Source organism: Ascaphus truei, chromosome 10 (genome assembly GCF_040206685.1).
Source record: "Ascaphus truei isolate aAscTru1 chromosome 10, aAscTru1.hap1, whole genome shotgun sequence".
Classification (NCBI taxonomy): Eukaryota; Metazoa; Chordata; class Amphibia; order Anura; family Ascaphidae; genus Ascaphus; species Ascaphus truei.
The window spans coordinates 49,478,919-49,500,216 of record NC_134492.1 but is presented as its reverse complement, the minus strand read 5'-3'; the positions used below and the strand labels follow the sequence as shown (position 1 = coordinate 49,500,216).

General features: G+C 48.8%; 1 protein-coding gene across 1 annotated transcript in view; it reads left to right on the top strand.

Annotated features, from left to right (window-relative positions):
* Positions 1–21,298, top strand: part of HMCN1 (hemicentin 1) — a 302,818-nt gene that overhangs the window by 23,155 nt on the left and 258,365 nt on the right. The window contains exon 2 of the mRNA XM_075616900.1: positions 15,970–16,040. Within this exon, the coding sequence (XP_075473015.1) occupies positions 15,970–16,040 (71 nt within the window). The remainder of the gene's footprint in view (positions 1–15,969; positions 16,041–21,298) is intronic.

The following is a 21,298-nucleotide window of genomic DNA, read 5'->3' as shown; positions in this document are numbered from 1 at the left end:
CCACTCTCTCTCTCAGACCCACTCTCACTCTCAGACCCACTCTCACTCTCAGACCCACTCTCACTCTCAGACCCACTCTCACTCTCAGACCCACTCTCTCACTCAGGCTCTCAGACCCACTCTCTCTCTCAGACCCACTCTCACTCAGGCTCTCAAGACCCACTCTCACTCTCAGACCCACTCTCTCACTCAGGCTCTCAGACCCACTCTCACTCTCAGACCCACTCTCTCCCTCTCTGCCGGCATCTTCTCTCTCTCCCCCCACTCTCTCTCTCTCTCCCCCCCATTCTCTCTCTCTCTCTCCCACTCTCTCTCTCTCTCTCTCTCTCTCTCTCTCTCCCTCTCTCTCCCCCACTCTCTCTCTATCCCCCACTCTCTCTCTCTCTCTCCCCCACTCTCTCTCTCTCCCCCACTCTCTCTCTCTCCCCCACTCTCTCTCTCTCTCTCCCCCACTCTCTCTCTCCCCCACTCTCTCTCTCTCTCTCCCCCACTCTCTCTCTCTCTCTCTCTCTCCCCCACTCTCTCTCTCTCTCCCCCACTCTCTCTCTCTCTCTCCCCCACTCACTCTCTCTCACACACTCACTCTCTCTCACACACTCACTCTCTCTCACACACTCACTCTCTCTCTCTCACACTCACACTCTCTCTCAGACACACACTCTCCCTCTCTCTCAGACACACACTCTCCCTCTCTCTCTCAGACACACACTCTCCCTCTCTCTCTCAGACACACACTCTCCCTCTCTCTCTCAGACACACACTCTCCCTCTCTCTCTCAGACACACACTCTCCCTCTCTCTCTCAGACACACACTCTCCCTCTCTCTCTCTCAGACACACACTCTCCCTCTCTCTCTCAGACACACACACTCCCTCTCTCTCTCAGACACACACTTTCCCTCTCTCTCAGACACACACTCTCCCTCTCTCTCTCAGACACACACTCTCCCTCTCTCTCTCAGACACACACTCTCCCTCTCTCAGACATACACTCTCCCTCTCTCAGACACACTCTCCCTCTCTCAGACACACACTCTCCCTCTCTCAGACACACACTCTCCCTCTCTCAGACACACACTCTCCCTCTCTCAGACACACACTCTCCCTCTCTCAGACACACACTCTCCCTCTCTCAGACACACACTCTCCCTCTCTCAGACACACACTCTCCCTCTCTCAGACACACACTCTCCCTCTCTCAGACACACACTCTCCCTCTCTCAGACACACACTCTCCCTCTCTCAGACACACTCTCTCCCTCTCAGACACACTCTCCCTCTCTCAGACACACACTCGCTCAGACACACACACACACACACACACACACACAATCTCAGACGCACACACACACACTCTCTCTGACACACACAGGGGGAGGGAAATCGGATTGGGGGGGGGGGGGATCGGAGCAGGTGCCCTCCGCAACTGCTTCTCGATGTGGGGAGAAGGAGGACCGTGTAAGTGCGCAGGTGAGGGGGGGGAGTCTGAGCAGGGGGGATCGGAGCAGGTGCCCTCCTCCGCAACTGCTACCCGGTGTGGGGAGGAGGGCCGTGTAAGTGCACGGGGGGAGGGGGCAGGGGCGGAGCAGGGGGAGATCGGAGCAGGTACCCTCCACAACTGCTGCCCGGTGTGGGGAGGAGGAGGAGAGGCGGTAGTGAGGTGTCTCTCCCACCGCAGACTCCATTTATACCCTCTCCCCTCGGAGCGCTGCTTACCCGCGTCGCCCTGGTGATACTCAGGTCCTTAATCACCTCAGGCGGCTGCTGCCACACACAGACAGTGACACACAAACACAATGACCGTGACATAGACAGTGACACACACACACACAGAGACAGTGACACACACACACACACAGTGAGAGTGAAACACACACACACAGTGAGAGTGACACACACACACACACACACACACACACACACACACACACACACACACACACACAGTGACACACACACACACACACACACACAGTGAGAGTGACACACACACACAGTGAGAGTGACACACACACACACACACACACACACACAGTGAGAGTGACACACACACACACACACACAGTGAGAGTGACACACACACACACACACAGTGAGGGTGACACACACACACACACAGTGAGAGTGACACACATACACACAGTGAGAGTGACACACACACACACACACACACACACACAGTGAGAGTGACACACACACACAGTGAGAGTGACACACACACACAGTGAGAGTGACACACACACACAGTGAGAGTGACACACACACACACACACACACACAGTGAGAGTGACACACACACACACACACACAGTGAGAGTGACACACACACACACACACACACACACAGTGAGAGTGACACACACACACACAGTGAGAGTGACACACACACACACACACACACACACACACACACACACAGTGAGAGTGACACACACACACACACACACACACACACACACACACACAGTGAGAGTGACACACACACAGTGAGAGTGACACACACACATACACACACAGTGAGAGTGACACACACACACACACACACACACACACACACACACACACACACACACACACACACACACACAGTGAGACTGACACACACACACACACACACACACACACACACACACACACACACACACACACACACACACACAGTGACAGTGACACACACACACAGTGACAGTGACAGACACACACACACACACACACACACACACACACACACACACACACACACACACACACACACAATAAGCCCACCTCTGCAAACACTCACAATAATAAGGCCTCTCCCCCCTTGGGGTGGGTAAGGTGCCTGGGAGGGGGTATGTGGGTTACCTGGGGCCCGGGGATGGGCTGCTGGAGCTGCATGGCAAGTGCAGCTGAGAGACTGGCCCGCGGAGCCTGAAGGGAGGGACAGGGGGCGGAGCCTAAGGAGCCGGCATTACTGGAGGAGAGAAGGGAGGGAGCACTGCTGAGGGAAGAGGCGGGCCCAAAAAAAAATCTTGGCAGAGTGACAGCACGGGCAGCCAATCAGGAGAGGAGGAGTTTTCAAAAAAAAAAGTTTTTTTTTTTTTTTTTAAAACCATTCTTGCAGCCTGGCTTCCCGGGGGCCGGACCAAATGATAAGGGCCGGACGTTCCCCACCCCTGCTTTAAGTGTTAGTGCACTACTAAAGGTACCTGCCCGGGGCTCCAGGCCACGGGTGCTGCTATTCAACTGGGTTTGGATTCGCCGTGATGTCCTCCTACACGTGGGGTGAATTCTGGCGTGGATAATATCACCGCGGCTCAGCAACGTCTGTACCTTGAAGGGGATCCGTCTGCAGCCGGCAGGCCGCAGTCACTGCTTAGCGTGGCCTCCGTGAAGATAGTCTATATATATATATATGTAGCCATGCCTAGGAGAAAGGGAATCCCACTTCAATACGGGAGGGCGTACCTGGCAAAGGGACAGCACGGAGAGATGTGCGGCTAGAGCCGGCAGCTGCATGGGGCAGTCTGCTACATCCCAACCTACAATAAAGATGTCGTGTTCAAAGATATTCCCGCTGTGTGAGTGTGAGATTACTCTGCAGTGGCAGTCACCACCGAGAAGGAGTTCCTCACCAGGACAATCTCCCTGCGGAAGCATAGATCCTGATGAGGTGGAGGCGCTGCACATGAAGTAAGTTGGACTCGTAACCACTACCTCAGATCCCTGTCCTGATGATATCCTCTTATAACACCAAGCGGGAGACTCAGGAGTCCTGTTATTTGCAGGTGCACCACCACACACGACCTTGTAATGGGGACCGGTTAGACCACACGGGCCAATGTGAGATTGGGTGGGTCAGACAAGGGGGGTCCAGCCGTTACAATTGGAGGCGCTGCTGAGATACCTGTTAACAGGACAGGCTTTTGCTAGGCACACACTAGGAAACAGGGAGAGTGTCTGCTGCCACTTTGTGCTGCGTGGGACGGAGCCAAGGGTAGTCGGGGAGCTGCTGGAGCTGCAGGCCGCACAGACGCCTTGGGATCCGTTAGGGGTTAGTGAGTCTGGAGCAGGGGGCTATTGCTGTTCTAGTCGCCTTGAGGTAGTGCTAGCGGGGGACGCCTGAAGGGGTAAACTGGTAACTTAGGGCAGGAATTCTGGAAGGGTCCGCACTAGGCTAGCCAAAAGTAGGTCGACGCCCAAAGTACTGCATGGAAGAGCCAGAGTACTCTAGTCTCCATTCCAGACCACTTACCAAGGAGCACAGACTGGAGGAACGTGTTACAGTAGACACAGAAAGAGTGAGCCTAGCCTGAGGTAGTGCAAACACGAGTCAGATCTACGTTAGGTACACAAGGTGGTGCACAAGGCATGTTTATTGTACGGATGTGGTAGCTGCCCCGCAGAGCGGAGCTCCATGTACAGGAACGCAGTGTTCAACGATCAAGAGAGACCTGTCAAAATGGAGGATCTGCACAGAGCAGAAGGTCCAGGATGGCGGGGAGAGAGAACCACAAGAATGGAGGATCTGCATAGAGCAGAAGGTCCAGGATTGCGGTCAGAGGAAGAACACGCATATGAACTGTGCGTGGACGAAGAACAAGCTACAGAAGAGACTTTTGTGAGTTTGTTGTGGAGTGGCGTGAAAGCCGTGGCTGCGCCGTGTTTATCATGTTTTTGTTCTCGGGATGATACCCCTGAGAATAATGAGCATGATAGTGTTATCCGATGGGAGGAACGAAATGGACTTTGTTATACCCCAATTAACAAACAGCCAGACGCTACCTTCAATGGGAAAAAGGACAATACTTACCAAGATGGCGGTTCCCGCGTTCCCGGGACACCGCGTGGGCATGCTGCAGAAAGTCTTGCAACTTTGCATTTTGCTAATTGTTGGCCAGGATTGGCGCCAACGAGAAAACTCCACCCCGATGGGGAGTTTGGCGCGAAAGCTGGAGCCGCGCCCTCATGGACTATGACTCACTCTGCCCCAGTGCTGGGTCAGCCTACAAGTCTACGAGACATCCCCCTAGTTTCAAACAGGGGGAGTGGTTTGCAGTTCCACCGGATGTCGACAGAGAAAGTAGGAGGAGGGGTTGCTAAATCAGCCCATGCCCTTCAGTTGCGAAGAGCCATTGACCAGTCCAGACCTCTGAAACGAGTGCCTCCGCTGGTGAATATGGCTGCAGTTGCTGATAAAGTGGACCAGAGTCCGTTGATCTCTACTCATCCCTACTCGGCTCCAGGAGGCTTCCTGATCATCCGGGTAGAGGGTGTGGAGACTGTGGCATGTCTTTGCCTGCAGTGCAGACTGCCGGGCGGAGCCGTGGACAGCGAGGCCCGATGCCCCCACTGTGGACTGCAGTACATGTGGCCCATGACCACTTTTGTACCGGTACAAGCGGTGGGAGTAGTAGGAAATGTCCCGATGCCGATCGACGAGCAGCCGGGAGCACTATGGAATGAGAGTGCAGGTCCCGCGGAGTTGGAGTCAGGTTCGGTGCTCCCGACGGAGAAACCCAGCCATCGGAGAGGTGATCACCGAGGAGCCCATCGCCGGTCTCCTACTGGGATGCCTCGGCCGAATTGCCAAGTGGAATCCTCGGACGAGGAGTGTGCTAGGCTGTCGAGTAAGATGGTCATCAAGAGAGACTGTCATACTATTGGTACGCCATGGAGAGATGCCATTCCCCGTGGTGTGGATACACGGAGTCGAGTGTCTCCAGTACCGCGACCACCCAATCACCGGAGTCCCACTGCCGTGGTGACTAGTGGATCGGAAGGAGGTCGATCCACCCCGACTCTGCGAGGCACTAAGATGACACCGTGCCTGTCGCAGACCCAGAGGGTGGAGGAGAAGGAAGAGCGAGTCCAGAGCCAGACTGGATCGCGCAGCAGACGGGCGTTGCCGGATGTCCTCGTGGAGGAAGAGATCCCGATTGGGGATCCAACCCAAGATGGCGTCGCATCACGTGCGTGTGCGGAGGAGATTCCAGATGACCAGAGCGGCATCGAGTGGGAGGTGCTAGCGCCTCTGCGGTCGAGCAGCGGAAGCCGATCCCCTACTACCAGGGGGAGCGGGCGTTCGAGTCGCAGAGCAAGAAGCCCAGCTGCTGGAGTCAAGAAAGGACTTTGTGGCGAAGTTAAGGCAGGTATTGCTGGAGAGCAGGTCGTAACCCTGTCAATACCTACCGTTCGGTCCCGTCCCTCAACCCCGTCCACTTCCAAAATTAGTCCCAAGGCCCTAGTTAAAGCTCCTGTCCCTGTCACTTCGTCAGGTGGGTCCACTTCTAGTTTGGGGGTGTCAAGGGATTCCCGGGGTCCTATCCAAGAACGGACTGGAAGCCTGGACTGGGGAACGTCCGATAGTGGATCGGAGGGTGGAGGGAGGATTACTCGACATGGGTCGATGACCAGCGAAAGTTATAGTGCGCTGGGTATTGAGGGCGGACATTGGTCACAGAGTAAGAGCCAAGTGGGGCGATCTGAGGGTACGTCCGGGGTATCTTCGGGTGGGCCTGATGAGGAGTCAATAGAGGAGTCTATAGAACCTAGCTCCGAAGAACGGAAGGAGACTAGGTGGTGGGCCCCGTTGTACGAGGGGTATGTAGCCTGGTTCGACCGCACCCGATTTATCCTAGAGAGGGAGGGGGTGGTTGATCACTGGTGGGCTGCCGGTGACTTTGATGACGAGGCATACCTTAGGGCCCTAAGGGTAAGGTGGGATCGCATCCAGGCAGGCCTTATTATCCCAAAGGAGTCCGCAGGGTTGGATGACCCGGTAGAGACCGATGAGCCCCTGTCATGGGTGCTGCCTGGGGCGGCTGGCGAAAGTAAGTTGACCAGGGCTTGCCGAGCTGAACGGGCTGTTGCGGCAAAATACAGAAGGTCGCATGGGCTTGATTACCCGTATGTCCCGGAACCTCTAATGAGAGAGATAGAGGAGAATAGGGAGAGATGGCTTAAAAACGATATCCAGCACTATATCGTAGATAAAGGGGGAGCCATTAAAGGAATGCAGGCCGAGCAGAGGGTGTCCCAACTTATGCGGGTCTGGAAGATAGGACGCAGTGTGTACATGCACAAAGTGGTGTATTGCAATGAGCGAGGGGTACCACGGGAATACAGCGTGACTGTGCATGATGCCGCGGGGCGGGAGGTGAAGAAGCCAGATCCTCGACATTATTATTGAGTGCCAAATTAGAGTGGTCTGTTTTTTTCTTTAGCGCTCCCTGCTGGTCAGTGAGTGAGATGGTCTTGCATTATTATGTCAATGTGATGATATTTGCCATGTTATTTGTGTGTTCTTTTGCAGTGTTTCCTGGCGCAAGGTACACCAAATTTAGGTCCCAGCCGGGACGGTGGGTATTAACCAGGGGGAGTATGTAGCCATGCATAATAATGACTGCATACATCTTCCCTGTTGGCTGTAAGTCCTGGTAAGTACAGGCCTGCCAACAGTAGTTATGGAGGTTTTCCCTCTCACCCTGGTGTGGTGCCCTGTGTAAGGAAGGGAGTGGCTGTATGCTCTGAGTCCCTGGATAGTGACATCAGAGATGCGCCTGCCCCCTGAGGTATAAAGGGCACAACACTGTCAGTTAGTGTTGTGTTAGCCAGCAGTTGTGTGAAGCAGCTGGTAAAATGTATGCTCCTGCATAAGGGATTGGAGGAATACTTTTGTGACCCTAGTGCTGTAACTAGCGGTAGCAGAGTGACCAATCAAGTCTGTCTAAGCCACACTGTGTCCAGGGACCTGGCGCAGTGGTGATCTCCCTAGGAGAAAGGGAATCCCACTTCAATACGGGGGGGCGTACCTGGCAAAGGGACAGCACGGAGAGATGTGCGGCTAGAGCCGGCAGCTGCATGGGGCAGTCTGCTACATCCCAACCTACAATAAAGATGTCATGTTCAAAGATATTCCCGCTGTGTGAGTGTGAGATTACTCTGCAGTGGCAGTCACCACCGAGAAGGAGTTCCTCACCAGGACAATCTCCCTGCGGAAGCATAGATCCTGATGAGGTGGAGGCGCTGCACATGATGTAAGTTGGACTCGCACCCACTACCTCAGATCCCTGTCCTGATGATATCCTCTTATAACACCAAGCGGGAGACTCAGGAGTCCTGTTACTTGCAGGTGCACCACCACACACGACCTTGTAATGGGGACCGGTTAGACCACACGGGCCAATGTGAGATTGGGTGGGTCAGACAAGGGGGGTCCAGCCGTTACATATATATATTAGTCTCTGGTAAGATAGTCTGTACAGGCATACCACGGTTTAAGGACACTCACTTTAAGTGCACTCGCAAGTAAGTACATATCGCCCAATAGGCAAACGGCAGCTCACGCATGCGCCTGTCAGCACGTCCTGAGCAGCAATACCGGCTCCCTACCTGTACCGAAGCTGTGCGCAAGCAGGGAGACTATAGAGCCTGTTACAAATGCTTTATTTACATCAGTTATGCACGTATATGACGATTGCAGTACAGTACATGCATCGATAAGTGGGAAAAAGGTGGTGCTTCACTTTAAGTACATTTTCGCTTTACATACATGCTCCGGTCCCATTGCGTACGTTAATGCGGGGTATGCCTGTATATATAGAAGGGTCTGAGCCCAGACCCAGAAATCAGGCTGCGCGCCACAGTGTGTATCTTTACTTAACCAAATAGCTAAAGGGGCAGATCTCCTTCTCTAAGACCTGTCCCTGAAGCAACCAACAAACTGGGGCAAGGGTAATCGTTATCTGGGGCCTTTGGTTGTTATCTGGCCTAGTGCAAGGGGCTACTGCTCCCCTGCACCCTCACTCACTAGCTCCCTGCTCCAACTGCCAACTGTATCTAAAAGCAACTGCCGAGAATCCTTGAGCCCTATTGGCTGTTCTGGGTCACCTAGGGCTTTCCTCCCTAGGCCTCATGGGAGTTGTAGTCCCGTGGATGCTGCTGTAACATTGGGGCCGCGTGCGCAATTGCACTGTGCATGCGCGACTTTGGAATGGCCGCCGCAACTCCCGCACTTCACTTCTCATGCGCGATTACTGTGCTAGCGCGTGCAAACCATCATGGCGGCCCCCGCTAGCCGGGTGCGCCGCCGAGCCTCCCGAGACTCAAAACGCTCCCTGCTCTGGCCCCCACCTTTGGAAACAGCCGGCAGGTCCGTCGCTGGGTCCGGCGGCACCCGCGACCGCGCTGAGGCAAAGGAGGGGGTCTCTGGTAGCCAGAGGGGGCCGGGGCTATATGTGTGTATGTGTGTCAGTCTGCTCTGTGTGTGTCAGTGTATGTGAGACAGTCTGCTCTGTGTGTGTCAGTGTGCTCTGTGTGTGTCAGTGTATGTGAGTCAGTCTGCTCTGTGTGTGTCACTGTGCACTGTGTGTGTCAGTGTATGTGAGTCAGTCTGCTCTGTGTGTGTCAGTGTGCACTGTGTGTGTCAGTGTATGTGAGTCAGTCTGCTCTGTGTGTGTCAGTGTGCACTGTGTGTGTCAGTGTATGTGAGACAGTCTGCTCTGTGTGTGTCAGTGTGCTCTGTGTGTGTCAGTGTATGTGAGTCAGTCTGCTCTGTGTGTGTCAGTGTGCTCTGTGTGTGTCAGTGTATGTGAGTCAGTCTGCTCTGTGTGTGTCAGTGTATGTGAGTCAGTCTGCTCTGTGTGTGTCAGTGTATGTGAGTCAGTCTGCTCTGTGTGTGTCAGTGTGCTCTGTGTGTGTCAGTGTATGTGAGTCAGTCTGCTCTGTGTGTGTCAGGTTGGGGCCATGGTGCATTCGTCCGTGCGGAGGCGTGCGCTGCCGTGACGTCACCATCTTAAAGCGGGTGCGTTTTTCCGCCATGGTATGCGCACTGTCCATGGGCGTGTCTAGGGGCGGGCCAGTGACATCACGGAGCTGGTTTGCCCTCATTAGGCGAACCGCGCACGTGACTGGCCTGTCGCTCCAAGAAATCAGTTTGAACTGATTTCTTGTGCAACGTGCGCCCCTCCCGCTTCCGCGCGCACGCTGCATGGACGCGAACACTGCCTTAAGGCAGTCTGTCCGCTCAGCCCGCACGGTCTGTGGTACCATGGCCACAGCCTCAGTGTGTGTGTCAGTGTGCTCTGTGTGTATCAGCGTATGTGTGTGTATGTGAGTCTGTCTGCTCTGTTTATGTGTGTGCTCTGTGTGTGTGTGTGTGTATGTGTGTGCTCTGTGTGTGTGTGTGTGTGTGTGTGTGTATGTGTGTGCTCTGTGTGTGTGTGTGTCAGTGTGCTCTGTGTGTATCAGCGTATGTGAGTCTGTCTGCTCTGTGTATGTGTGTGCTGTGTGTGTGTGTGTGTGTGTGTGTGTGTGTGTGTGTGTGCTCTGTGTGTATCAGCATATCTGTCAGTGTGCTCTGTGTGTATCAGTGTCAGTCTGCTGTGTATCAGTGTATATGTGTGTGTGCTCAGTGTATATGTGAGTCAGTCTGCTCTGTGTATCAGTGTGTGTGTGTGTCAGTCTACTGTGTGTGTGTGTGTGTGTGTGTCAGTCTGCTCTGTGTGTATCAGTGTATGTGAGTCAGTCTCCTCTGTGTATCAGTGTATGTGTGTGTGTGTGAGTGTGTGTGTATATGAGTCAGTGTTCTCTTTGTGTGTCAGTCTGCTCTGTGTATCAGTGTATGTGAGTGAGTGTGTATGTGTGTGTGTATCTGTCAGTTTGCTGTGTGTGTGTGTGTGTGTGTGTGTGTGTGTGTGTGTGTGTGTGTGTGTGTGTGTGTGTGTGTGTGTGTGTGTGTGTGTGTGTGTGTCTGTATGTGAATATGTCTAGTAGGCCTAAATGGCACAAAATCACAGTAAAAACTATGAAAAGAGTGTTAAAAGATATGAAATGGGACTTACTGTACCTGGGATTACCTGATATCATATGAAGGGTTAATAGTGCAGTCCCTATACCACATTTATAGCAGCTGTCCATGCTGACCACTCTTATTTTTTGCAAATTTAATTTATATTAACTTTAAAACATCTCCTCTTGTTTTTATAATTTAATGCAGCGGTGCGCAAACTCCCTGCGCCCCCCTTACCGGCTGCCTCCTCGGTCGCAACCCCCTCGCCTCTAAAGATGCGGCAAATGACGCTGTGGCGTTATGTGACGTCACGTGACCTGCGGCGTCATTTGACGTCACGTCTCCATGGTAACACGAGTCATTTGACGCCGCATTGCCATGGAGACGCGTGGACAAGAAGCTGGTAAGTACATTTTACAGAGCCCTTGCGCTCTTAGTGCGGGGCCTCTGCCACCGCACGACCCGCGCGCCCCCCCAATAAAGTCTTGGGGGCGCGCCCCCCAGTTTGCGCACCGCCGAATTCGTTCAGGAGATATACGCTTTTCAAATGGAGGTCTATGTAAATCCCTGACGTTACTATGGTAACCGTAGACGCTAGAGATCAGGAAAACAATGATTTTAAATACTAACATTTTTAAAAAAAAGCAGGCTATGCTCAGCGGGTAAGATCAGGCCGAATCCAGCATTCTCGGGCGCCGGACACACGTCTACACCTAGAATACAAGGTTGTTGAGTGTGAGATCCTTGTTGAGCGGGAATGGGCTGGGGGAAGGGGTTCCGAGACTCTGAAGAGGACCCGGCAGGGCAAGTGGCCCCCATTTTATTGAGTGGGGGGGAGGTTCCAAGACCCTGTTAAGTAGGGCGAGCGGGGGATGCCGAGACCCCAACTGTGACACTTGGTGGTTTGGGCAGGGAAAGGGCCCCCCTCTGCCTCCGGTACAAGACAAGAACCACTTGGCCCATTTTCCTATGTGCTGTAAAGCCTTAGACTCTATATGGTTCTCTTTGTATTTAGGATTTAGTCTGGTCTATTCCAAGCATGTTTGAATCCTTTTACTGTATTTACCCTACCACCTCTCGAGAAGGTTATGTAATTGGTTTGTACCAAAAATGACTGATACAATTCTGAATAAGAATAAGTATAACCCCATTATTCCACCTCACAGATGTGACAAACACGTGTTCAAATTAACACGTTTACAGAAATACACGTGCAAAGTGCTCAGTACAATGCTCAATTCAGAAACATACAATAACCAAAAAGCACATTTACATCGTTTAAGGTTTGAGATCTTCTATTAATTGTTGAAACAATATCAAACATTTTGATGTATGCACAACACACATACTGTATTAACTCAGAATGTGTACTTGTCAATTAATGTACTGTATATATACAGATATCCGGGGAACATGAACTATCGTGGTTGTCGTCTGCCACAGGGTGTAATGCGACTTCACGTTGGATGGATCTTGTATGATTTATCACAGTATTGGATGACGTAAGAAAGCAGGAAATGCGGTGTATATGTACTGTACGTAGAACTGGCCCGGCGTTATGGCCACCTGGAATTCTCAATATAAATGAACTACCTACCTTTTTAGAAGGGGGGGGGGGAAGCCTCAGGTGCCATGCGAATGTGCATGTTGAGCCCAACCTCTGGCACGTGTGAGCACAGGGGTGGGGTTTAGTGACGGCTAGGTCGCAGCTGGGGAGAGCTTGGGCCCGACAGCCGGACACGAATGTCATCCTATGGCTGAGCCCGGCTTTCTCCCCCTGTCGGGAGTCCTGGCTGAACCACTGCCAAGCCTACCACTCTCTCTCTCGCAGAAATCAAACCAGGAGACAATCGGTCAGCCCCATGTAGGACCAGATACATCTTTTCCATCTCGCAAATAAACCAGGTTCTTTGTTTACTCTTTGAAATGGTCGGAAGTCTCTCTTTTTTCCATATGCAGGCCATCTCACATCTAGTAGCCGTGTATATATGTGTAAGCATTTTATTCTCCACTCTAGACAGGGCCTGTAAAGGTCTATTTAATAAAAATGCCCAGGGATCTAATGGGATGGGCACATCCAGAATCTCCTGGGACCAGGTTGTCACCTTCTTCCAGAGATCCATTACCCTGAGACAGGACCACCACATTTGCAGAAAGGATGCATTCGCTCCACATTCCTTGGGACATATTGGGAGTATCCCAGACAAAATCTGGAAATTGTTAGTGGGGTTGTATACCATCTTAACACGACTTTATAAGCGTTCTCTTTTATAGATGTATTTATTGAGCATGTGGCTGCAGCTTTGAATGTCTGCTCAAACATCACCCTCCAGTGTGTCATTTAAGTCTGATTCCTATTTTGCCATGTATCTCAGTACACTTCGGGGGTCAGTTTTCGGGAGGGTGAAGTACAGTATGGATACAATTGGGAGATCAACCCCTTTGGCCTTCTATGTCTAGATAGAGTCTATCAAACTTGGTGAGGGAGACAGTGGGATTTGTCTGTGTAAAGAACGTTCTAAGTTGTAGATAATGGAACAACTCACCCGAGGGATGCCTTTCTCTGTAGTGAAATATTTGAAGTGTCTAATATTCAGATCCGGGCACAGGTCAGACATCTTAGAAATCTTTGCCCCTGACCAATGCAAAAACGCGTATCTGGATAAACCTGAACTGAAATCCAGGTTCCCCCATAATGGTGTCATTAATTTTCTCTTTGAGGTGAGTGTATATTTAAACTTCAGCTTCTCCCACAGCTTTAGGGAGTGAGCTATAGTGGGTAGTGTATCTTTTGCTATCTCCTTACTCTGTTTGGGTTGCCATAACAGCATTTCCAACCTTGTTGGGGGGACCATAGCCGCCTCATGCATCACCCATCCTCTCAACTCTCGTTTGGTATGCCATGTACTGTATCAGTTGACTTGACTGAGCTGCTTTGTAAAAGGAGATCAGGCATGGCAGCGCTAGGCCCCCTACTCTGGATGTCTGTGTGAGTATTCTCCTATTTTTTTTTGGGCCTTTTATTGTTTCAGACAAATTTCTGTATATGGGATTGGAGACTGGGGATGCCACTTTGGATGATTGGAATGGGTAATGTTTAGAACAGATATAGTAACCTTGGTAGGAGGTTCATTTTTATTGAATTAATTCTTCCTATGAGTGAGATGTTAAATTTGGACCAAATTTGTAAACCATTAACGTAGGTTTTTTTTCTAACAATTTAGGATAATTTGCTTGATATAGGGCCTTATAATCATTGGTAATGAATACTCCCAAGTATTTTAGCGCTTTGGGTTACCATCTGAAGTTGAAGTTAATTTAGAGTAGTTTACACATTTCATTCTTAAGATTTGTTTGGAGCCTCTGATTTGGTGTTATTAATCTTAAAACCTGAGTACAGAATTTATTAAATTGGCTTAGTTCACTGAACAAGTTTTGGAGAGATGTGAAGGGCCTTGACAATGTAAGGATAATATCGTCAGCGAATAGTGCTAACTTAGACTCATGAGATTCTACTTTTATGCCTGAAATATCTGGGCTTTTTTGTATGTGGGCCACCAGAGTTTCCTTGCATAGAGAAAATAGAAGAGGGGATAGAGGGCAACCCTGAGGTGTGCCACTTTTAATCTTTACTGGATCTGAGGAGAAACCTTAGGTAATTACTTTAGCAGAGGGGATTGTCTATAGTGCCAGAATTGCTTTTAAAAAAAGTTCCCCAAAATTCAAATGTACTAAGGACGCTTTCTAGATATGACCAATCGATATGGTCGAATGCTTTTTCTGCGTCCAGGCTGAGCAGCATCGACGGAATATTTTTTTTTTTGTGCCACATGCGTCAAATCATTATTTTTCTGATGTTGTCTGCTGCCTGGCGACCAGTTATAAATCCTTCTTGGTTACAATGTATGAGATTGGGAAGAATTCCATTTAGTCTGTTACCTAAAATTTTGGAAAATGTCTTTAGATCAGAATTAATGAGTGACATTGGGTGGTACAGATGCAGCGGCCGTTATTAGAATATTTCACAGAGCCGTTTTCGTGTGCTCTGTTGTATTCCACGCCGCCAATCACACTAGGCACTCGCGGTTGATTTGTTTGAATTTCATGGATTCTGTTTCTTTGGGTGCAATTATTCGCGTATCCGTGGCAGAAATGAATGAATTGTAATGTGTACAGTACTGTGCTACTGTGTCAATTTCAGGTGTTTAAAAACCAGAACACTAAAATGCCATTTTCTGCACTCGCGTTTTAAGGCGGTACGGTTGGAAGAAATCACACACCATGACATGGGTATTCCGAGGTATACAACACGTGAAATGTTCGAATAACGGCTGCTGCATCTGTAGCTTCCGCAACTAGTAGGATCGTTGTCCTCCTTATGAATAAGGGAAATAGATGTCTGCAGCATGGAATGGGGGGAAGGTCTCTTTTTGGAGAATTTAATTGAATAGTTTAAGTATGTAAGGGGTTAGAATAGCACTGCATTTCTTGTAGTAGATATTTGAGAAGCCATCAGGGCCAGGGGCCTTTTAGCTCCTCAAATTCTTGATGACCGTTTGGCTTTCTTCAGAAGTTATAGATTTAGTGCCGTTTTCTTCAGGGGTTACTTTTGGCATGTCTGCAGAATCTAGATATGTATCTCCGCATCAACTGCATATTTTGGTCAGAATGTCAAACTTTTCTCCATCATACGATTTTGTGTAGTATTTATGAAATTCATCTACTATTATTTTTGGGTTGGAGGTCAGTTCCCCCGAGGTAGTTCGGATAGATTGAATGCTGTAGAGGGGACATTTATTCTTCATTGGCCACCCCCCCTCCAAGGGCCTACCCGTGGTTTGGGGTCAAGTGGCCAATCACAGTGATATATCAGTAGTTAGAGGGGCACACGTGGGAGAAACAAAAAAACACATTGGAGAACCCTCTTTCACAAAATGGACACTTGTTCGGTCTGTAATTTATACCAGTTATAATGTAATTGACATAACCTCGTCATTTGTATTTTTGTATTAGTAAAATGTATATTGTCATTTAATTCTACTCATTTATGTCTAATGACTTAGGGTCTGGTGTCTTAGTTACTTTCATGGGAAGGATATTCTACATCAACACTGCCTCCAAGTCCACCAGAGTATGCAAACTGCTAAAGGATTAGGTATTTCATTATTAACAGCTTGTTGTTTTTCGATTCTGTTTCAGAAATTGGGCCAGTTACAATCACAACAGATCCCAAGAAGTTTCAGGATGAACTTAAAGAACTTTATGTCCAGGTCAGTAATACTTGCTTGACTGGATTAAATCAGTTTCTGTACCTATCATCTTTCAACGTGAGATGGCCCAAATACATCGAGCAGTGGTAAGGAAAACTGGAGGTTTTATCTCCAGTACTCAAGTTGACCAAAAATGTACTAATTTTTGGAGATAACAACTCCAGTTTTCCTTATGTCAATGGGTGTATAACATATCAAGTAACTTTCGTAACTCCGGTGTCTTAATCAACGCACTGTCCGCATTGCAAATGATTGTATTGCTAATCAAATCACTACTATTTCTATTAAGCAAAGGTTTGGCTAACACTCACATTGCACAGTATTTACTGTTTCCAATCGGATTTTGCCAATTTCACCAGCATCCAATTCCAAGGCAGGAACTTGTAATATTCATTGTAATTTGTAAAGACATCAAGCAAATAAAAATCCCACGTTGTGCGCACATTCACACGTCTCAGACAGGTCTGCCCTTCCCCATTATCTCTTAGAATACAATGCTTCCACTGCAGCCAGGGATTCTGGGTAATGACATGCCAATGAACACGGTGTAACCTTTTGCGTCAAATCCACTTTAATATAGACCCCTGTAAGCTTATGCCTGCCGTATTGCACAGTTTTTCAGTACAGTCTGGGTTAAAGAAATGTAGAGCCGGTAACCCTACTCACAGACTTCTGATTCAACCTTTTTGGGTCTCCTCCGTGTGAAGAGGGTTATACTGGCTTTGCAACGTGACGCCGGGACAGGTTTCCACCACACATTGTATATCACTGCAATGACCTTGATGTACAGTATGAATCATTAATCATCCTACAATTAACATAAAACATATAAATGACATACCAAAACAGAATCAAAGTGTTATATATAAAGACAGGGGCGAGACATCATACAACATTGAATGTAGCAGAATTGTACATTGCTTTTGTTATTCCGGATGGGAACGGAACCCCACTATTTTCAGCCCTGGATCTCTCCGGTTCGCTATACACAAAGGGAACACCCGCCCCGCCACAATATAAACCACGTTGAGGTGCTAACTAGGTAAAGGAATGATATATACAAAAGAAAAGGAAACCTAGTATATCAGCACTCTATCAAGCTAAATGTATAATTATTTGAATTGCTTGTATTCACCTTATAGTTAGGCTTGTCTTCGAGCATATCAGCGCTGATATACTAATGATCAGCGCTGATATAGGGGACAATGCATTGTCAGATATCTGTATTGTGTGTTCTATCTGCCCTTTGTGTATGATCTTGCTTATCTGCTGATCAGGGGGCCCGTGTGGGCTATCGTTATACTCTGACCTGCCTGCCACCGTCTGAGCCTGAATCAGCTGTTCCGTGCCAGTATGTGAGAAGCACAATTCCAGCTGTCGGCTGATTTCACTGATCCTCAGTGTAACCCTTAGGACTACTAGCCCTTACTGATTGAAACTATTACCCTATCAAGGGAGCTCTATTGGAGAACGGTTACTTCTACCTGCTATTTGGTTTTAGGGGCTAAAAGGGGCTATACTCCATGTTCAAGGATTTCTGTCCGTGAATAACCTCACTGATCAGCCACCTGTGTGTGCTCCCCTTGCATATTACCCTTTAAACACTTCCCTGACAGGGTGGTTGTATATGGGTCCTGGTATATACTATTATTAGCTTTGCAGATATTCATACCATTATCTGTTCATACCTCTAGCACAGTTTTGGCTGCACATTGTTGGGGTGAGCATATTCCCCTACTAACAATTCTCCGTATAAGGGGGTCTGTGTGGGTAAATGATATACACTCCGTGTATCACTGCAGCCAATAGAAGAGAATATAACAAACCATATATATATATATCTAGTGCAGAGGATATATATGAGCAGCTGCCTGTGACTCTATTTAGGATGTTTCAATATTCCCTTCATTAGGCCTTGCCCCCGCTGCCTGCTACAGCGTCCGCTGTGGCGGACGCTGCGCTCACGAGAGCCCTCCCCGCAATGGCGCCGGGCCCGCTGCGAGGGGGGGCCGAAGCGCTCGCACGAGAGCTACTCCTGCTCTCAATACAATTGAGAGCAGGACTCGCGTCGAGCGGCTAGGCACGCCCCCCGGCGGTTCAGCCAATGAGGGCGAACCTGCCGGGTGACGTCATGGCCGCGCCCCCATCACTCCTCCGCCACCCCCCCCCCCGGTCTCTGCTCCTGCAGTGAGCTGCAGACCGGGGAATCGCCGGAACGCGCAGCCAAAAGCGCGGACGCGCATTACAGCGCCGTGACCGGGGCCTTAGCCTTAGTCCCATAGCCAAACTACATCTTGTCTACACTCCTAGAGCGATAAGGCATTACTCAAGGTACCCCTAGAAGGTGTCCACATAAATCACTATATTGATTCCATATTTGCAGACCTTTGCATTGTTTGGCTCTAGGGGCTATACTCACGGAACGCCTCATTAGGTATTACCCTTATGGTAGGCAGCTTCCAGTGTTTGAATGGGACTACAACATCAGTCACACGTCCACAGATAGTCACATACAGATATCTACTTTGCCTTGCTTAGATGTTATACATGTACACCACATATATGTCACTATTGATTCAGAGCGCCTATATATACACGCTCTAAGAATATACATGTACATTAGGACTGACATCCTGTGTGGTGGTTACATCACAGACTTATCTCATACCTATAGGAGGCTATATACATAGCACCAGATCCTAAATATCTATCCAGGATCTCCATATGCATACACTACTTAACTACCTTACGTTAAGTTACGAATGATTACAGTCACGTGCTGTTTGACACACACTTTTATTTTAAAGCCCATTTTTATATTCATTGTTCACCAATAAAGTATTTTAATCAAATAATTATACATTTAGCTTGATAGAGTGCTGATATACTAGGTTTCCTTTTCTTTTGTATACATCTCTCCGGTTCCCCAGATTGTTACCGGTTAAATTACGAGTATTACTTTCTGGTTTAAAAAGGGGTTTTAAATGGCTGTCCCATACAAAGCTGACGTTGATGATCTCACTGCTTCCTATTGGTCCTGCGAGTTTTAGCAGCCATTTTGTTTCTCTTAGAAGGAGATTTAAAACCAGTACTGTAGGTATCTTGGGAACCGTGGGGGACCCAGGAGCTGAAAATAACGTGGTTTCGCTCTGGAGCACCCCATAATTCCCATCCTTACGTTAAGTTCCCATCCACGCTGCTATGTGAGTTATCAGAGCTTTGCTGATCTGGGCCACAGTATTGAATGGAATACACAAGTGAGATAAGCTTATCAGTGTGCAGCCTTTTCACTGCAAATGTTTGCAGTGGTAAGAAAGATTTTACAAACGTCAATGAACATTCGTTAATTGATTTAAAATGTCGTTTTGAGGATTCAGTAAATGGCAGCAAACATGAATCTTTATACAAAGATCTCGTTCACTATCTGGTTTGGAAGGTTTAGCAACATTTTAAAGATGCAGATCAGCTTTTCAGCAAAAATCATGGATCCGTGGTCTGCACATAATTACTGCACTTTGCTAATTAGTCCATGTGCATAGCGTTTGGGCCGTGATTAACGAGCGATCATATTACAAGAGCATATGGTTTCTGTTATAAGGGCTTACCTTGTAACCAAGAAAATGTGCAGTATTGTATTTTCTGCGTATTCAGCATCATTATAGCTAAAACCAAAGCCTAGTGTTATATCATCAGTGGTACTGTGCCCCATTCCAGGCAGTATTTTCTGAGACACTTCCAGGAACATGGAACAGCCGTGTTAATGAGTTTGTACGTTTCTTCCTTTGAAAATCCGGCGTTTCTGCGAATACAAACCACTGAACTTCAAAAGGTCCTACCATGTAATTAGCAACACTTTTATTGCTGTTTAATGATGTCTCCCTAAAGATTTTTTATCCTGTGATAAAAATAAATACCGGCGGCTTTTTGTTTAACTTACTTTTTATCTCACAATGTGGGATGTTTCTGTGTAAGTAGCTGGGAGTTTTCGGAAAGCTGAAGTTAGTAATAAGTCTGACGCACGAGGAGAACAGGTTGAAAGGGTCCCACATTCTGAGAAAAAAGGACAAAAATGTTTTACTATGGCATTACATGGACCCATATGGATATACTATTATACATTATATTTATGCATACATAAATACATATGGTATAAGACACAGAGCAGACTGACACACACCAGACTCACTCTCCCTGCGTTCACACACACATATACACACAGAGCAGACTGACACACACCAGACACACTCTCCACACACACACTCTCCACACACACACTCTCTCCACACACACACACTCGCTCCACACACACACACACACACACACACACACACACACACACACACACACACACACACACACACACACACACACACACACACACACACACACACACACACACACACACACACACACACACACACACACACACTCTCTCTCCACACACGCACACTCTCTCCACACACGCACACTCTCTCCACACACGCACACTCTCTCCACACACACACACTCTCTCCACACACACACTCTCTCCACACACACTCTTTCCACACACACTCTCTCCACACACACTCTCTCTCCACACACACTCTCTCCACACACACACTCTCTCCACACACACACTCTCTCCACACACACACTCTCTCCACACACACACTCTCTCCACACACACACTCTCTCCACACACACACTCTCTCCACACACACACTCTCCCCACACACACTCTCTCCACAAACACACTCTCCCCACACACACTCTCCACACACACTCTCCACACACACTCTCCACACACCAGATTCACTCTCCCTGCATTCACACACACATACACTAATACACACAGAGCAGACTGACACACACCAGACTCACTCTCCCTGCATACACACACACACACACACACACACACACACACACACACACACACACACACACACACACACACACACACACACACACACACACACACACACACACACACACACACTAATACACACAGAGCAGACTGACACACACCAGACTCACTCTCACTGCATTCACACACACATACACTAATACACACAGAGCAGACTGTCTCACATGCACGTTCTATTCTTGTAGCTCCGAAATTCTCATTGCCAAACCGTGTGCTTTGGCATGTTCAGAAATAGCGGAAGAAATGTGAAAAAAAACCTATTCTGTATGGCAAATCGCTTCTATAAAAAGGGACAAACCTCCCGGTGTAACAGCCAAACCGCCCGGTGTAACAGCCAAACCTCCCGGTGTAA